The sequence below is a fragment of the Vicia villosa genome, linkage group LG2, assembly GCF_029867415.1.
Source record: "Vicia villosa cultivar HV-30 ecotype Madison, WI linkage group LG2, Vvil1.0, whole genome shotgun sequence".
In the NCBI taxonomy this organism is placed as follows: domain Eukaryota; kingdom Viridiplantae; phylum Streptophyta; class Magnoliopsida; order Fabales; family Fabaceae; genus Vicia; species Vicia villosa.
This window is the reverse complement of record NC_081181.1, coordinates 158,177,948-158,182,079: the sequence shown is the minus strand read 5'-3', so window position 1 is coordinate 158,182,079 and position 4,132 is coordinate 158,177,948. Positions and strand designations below refer to the sequence as shown.

Below are 4,132 nucleotides of genomic sequence, written 5' to 3'. Positions count from 1 at the left end.
GTCATTGACTACAACCAAAATTTCCACCAACTTAGATTCCCAAACAAAAACATTCATTCTTCACGTGAGATTCTAGATCGATGAACTATTTCACTACTACCCAAGCTTCCCATTTTCTACATACACTAGTTCAAAAGCAAGTAAAGCCTAGAAAAATGAACACTCATGGGAATGGATCCTTATCATGAGTCCTCCCAAGAATAGGTGGAAACCCCATAACCAAACTTTCTCATCCTTAATAAATCAGACAGAGATAGTGTTGAGTCAAAGCAAAGGAGTGAAATCCCCTTCCATCATATCAAAGAAGATCTAAAACTTGGCGACCTACCTCTAGCAAATTAATAAACCACTTAGACTCATACGTAATAGAAAGAATGACGAACCAGGCCCAGTATCTTTGAGCAACCTCTATCTCAACCCAGCAAGATAGGCCAAATTAACCAACCATAGATTCCTCACACCCAAACCTCCATGCTTTTTTGGCTTGCACACCTCTAGCCAAGGAACCTAAGAAATCTTATAGGTACGTTTAACTCCTCTCTAAAGAAAATTCCTTTGAAGTCTCACTAAACTTGGATAGAAATTTTGAGAGATGAATAAAATGGGAATAGAGTAACGAACAGAGTTTAACGAGAAAACTTTTCCATCTGGGTTAACATACTTATTATCCGATGAGTCAAATTTTTAAAGATAGTGTTAATAAGCGGTTTTCACGTGATCTCATTACGATTAGAAGAAATCAATTTTCCAAAACAAAAGATTTTTTTTATCTATGCTGTTATATAAATAAAACAAATAATTAAAATATTAATCTTACCACACTTTATTTCAATAAATACATTTAAAATTTTAGATAAATACAATTCATCATACTTTATTTCATTGATAATACTAGCTTTCAAATATATTCCATAACTTGAGAAAATATTTGAAATTTCTAGGTATAAATCAACCAAACTAATTTTCTCTTTTTGTTATCTTAACCTTGAGACCTTCTTTTGTGAGAAGTACAATTGAAAGACTTGGAGTAACACGAGTACCTTCCTTAACATGAACACAATAATTCCACAAAATAGAAGCAGTCACCATCTTAACTTGAAGGAAAGCCAAGTCTCTTCCCAAACAAGTCCTAGGCCCAGCATTAAAGCTAAAGAATTTGTAAGATGGAACATAAACATTGCCTCCCCTTTCAGAAATCCACCTCTCTGGCTTGAACTCCATGCAGTCTTTTCCCCAAATATCTTCAAACCTCCCCATTGCATATAAAGAAAACAATATCATCTTATTAGGATAAACATGATGACCACTTGGAAGTATATCTGCTTTAATTGCTTCCTTTCTCTCAAAAGGTACAGGAGGAAAAAGCCTTAGAGCCTCACATATAGCACCATGAAGATAAACAAGCTTTTTCGTCTCATCGACACTTAAAATCCAAGGCTTCTCTTTGTGTCCAAAATTTTCTTTTATCTCTTTCAGAATATTAGCTTCCACTAATGGATGTGTAGCAACAAGATAAAATAACCATGTAAGCGCGGAAGTTATAGTATCTCTCCCCGCTACAAAGAGATTGAATGCGGAATCTCTTAGAAACTTGTCACCACTTTCACTCCCCTTTGATTTTTCTTCTCCTATCATCGCCGTTAGCAAATCAACCTGATGATTTTTCTCACTTTTGTTACAATTTTTCAAAAGCTCTTCGCGCTTTGAATCTATACAATCATATAGAAATTTGTCAAATACTTTGCATGCTTCGGTCAGTTTTTTCTCTTCGCCAATTTGAAGCCATTTTTGCAACCTCCAAACACACCCTGGCACAGTGTGTCTATAGAAGATGGATTCTTCCGCTTGGTTAAAAGCTTTCTCAACCGCGATTTCAGGAAAATCTACGGAAAGACAGTTAGGATCATTTCCAAGAACTATCAAACAAATATTATCAAAAGTGAAACGATTGAAAATATCTTGTAAATCAACCATGGACTCTTTTTGTTGTTGAACAACATGATTCAATAGTGGAATCAATGATTTCTCAACTTTGTTGTGAATGACTTTCTCTTGAAAAGTTTCAAAACTCCTTTGTTTGAAAAGATATTGAAGAAGATTTCTATTGTATTTCCATTCATGTGAATCGGTAGTGAAAATACCTTCACCAAAAGCTTGAAACATCTCGCGAAACAAATCGCCTTTCACAAAGTTGTCGAAACTCTTGCTCATAATGTGGTGGACATTCTCTGGATCAGCTGTGATTACAGCTTTCATTTTGGTAAACCAAGGTCCTAAGAACTCAACTGTGCCACCTTTTGATTTCAACATTTGGACTTGAAATTCATGAATACGTGAAACGTTCCAAAGGAATGTTGGTAGCATACCAACAAAAGGCCAATTTGTGAAGGCAGGAGTTTTGAGGTATAGTGTTTGGTAAAAAGCATATAGGAATAAGGGGAGAATGAGTGTGATAGCAATAGCTAGAAATGATATTAACATGATCATTGTAAATATCAATGAAATTAAAGAATATAGTGTTATGTTATGCTTCAAATGTATCTATATATAACGGCATATATATATTCAAAGGACTACAATTTTTAATACTTTATATAAAAGTAATATTATTTTGAAATGGTGGTTTAAAATTAAGATCTTCACTGATTCATACTATTTATTAATTAATAAATTGATAATAATGCTTTTTATGACAAATATATTGACATCAATTAAAAGGACAAACAACTTCTAATTTTGGGCCAATGAATTAAAACTTATAAATTCTACTTATTTTGAATAATAAGAGATAAAACATATTAATTTGTAAGATAAGGTTGTATTTAATGGAATAAGTACATTCCTTTTAGAATAAAAAAAAATATTTTAATGATTATGGAAATTTGTTATATTGAATTAATGATACACAAAATTAATATGGAATAATAAAAATGAATTTATTAAAGTATATTATATTTATTATAAAATATATATGGTTTTCAAAATGAAAATTTCCTTTTTTTTCAAAATTTAATAAAACCTGATTAGCACTTTGGGATTCAATTTATGCATGAACAAGTCTAACACATAAAATATAATTTTTTAGTCTATTGAAATTTTAGTACATTTTTTTAGTCTATTGAAATTGTTTTAGTCTGATGATTAGTCCTTTATTCTATTGAAATTATAATAAATGTTTTAACAAAAAAAACATGCATGTTTTTCAAAAGTGTAATATATGTCTCATCCCAAATAGAGTAATGCAAACTATATTCACTCTATCACCTTCTTGAATATTCATTTATTTATCGAATAAAATACATGCATGTCTCTCATCCCAAATAAAATAAGTATTTAAATAAAATTTAATTTTCAAAAATAATTTTGTGTTGCTAGAGATTGTACATGGTTTTTTTTCTATATAAAATTTGAGTTGATATATAGAAAAGTGTAATAAACATAAAATGTTTGAAAATTGATATATTATATATTTATATTATGTTTCATATATTAAACTTTATATCTAATTTGTAACCATAGTTTTTGAAAGGGATAAAATACATTAAATAATAAGAGAAACAATACGTGAAAAATATATTATCTTATCCTAAATTTCGATTAATCAAATAATTTAAATATTTTAATGATTATGGAAATTTGTTGTATTGAATAAATGATAATAAATTACTTAGACTGTGTTTCACAAGATATTTTTTGAGTTTATAGCTTATTGTTTATACGCTCAAATAACAATAAAAGACTTGTTTGGTGACGGTCTTTTCATCACAATCTTATAGCTAATTTTACTAGCTTATAACTTATTTTTCAGAGCGTTGTTTTAAGTTATAGATTATAACTTATCATTTTTTTCTTTCATTTTTACTCTTATTATTTTAACTAAAATCCACTATTATCTTTTATAATTAATTTTTATTTAAGAAATAATAATTATATATTAAATGTCTTTTATGCTATTTTAATTTATCATCTAATTGAACTGTTAATTTTACCAAATACTTTAGTTAACTTATCAGTTATAAGATATCAGTCATCAGTCATAACTTATAAATTATCCGTTAATTTATTACTCAACCGTTATTTTTATCAAACATAACCTTAATATGAAGGATAAAACTCTTTTTAAATATAAAAT

The 4,132-nt window shown here is 29.0% G+C and overlaps 1 protein-coding gene across 1 annotated transcript; it reads right to left on the bottom strand.

Annotated features, from left to right (window-relative positions):
* Positions 1-822: 822 nt before the first annotated feature.
* On the bottom strand, positions 823-2,504 carry LOC131647200 (alkane hydroxylase MAH1-like). The gene has a single exon (XM_058917111.1). The coding sequence runs from the start codon at positions 2,485-2,487 to the stop codon at positions 958-960; it is 1,530 nt and encodes a 509-aa protein (XP_058773094.1). The 5' UTR covers positions 2,488-2,504; the 3' UTR covers positions 823-957.
* Between the last annotated feature and the right edge of the window lie 1,628 nt (positions 2,505-4,132).

Excerpts from the sequence above, each read along its gene's own strand:
- LOC131647200 (XM_058917111.1), bottom strand. The coding sequence starts at position 2,487 with ATGATCATGTTAATATCATTTCTAGCTATTGCTATCACACTCATTCTC.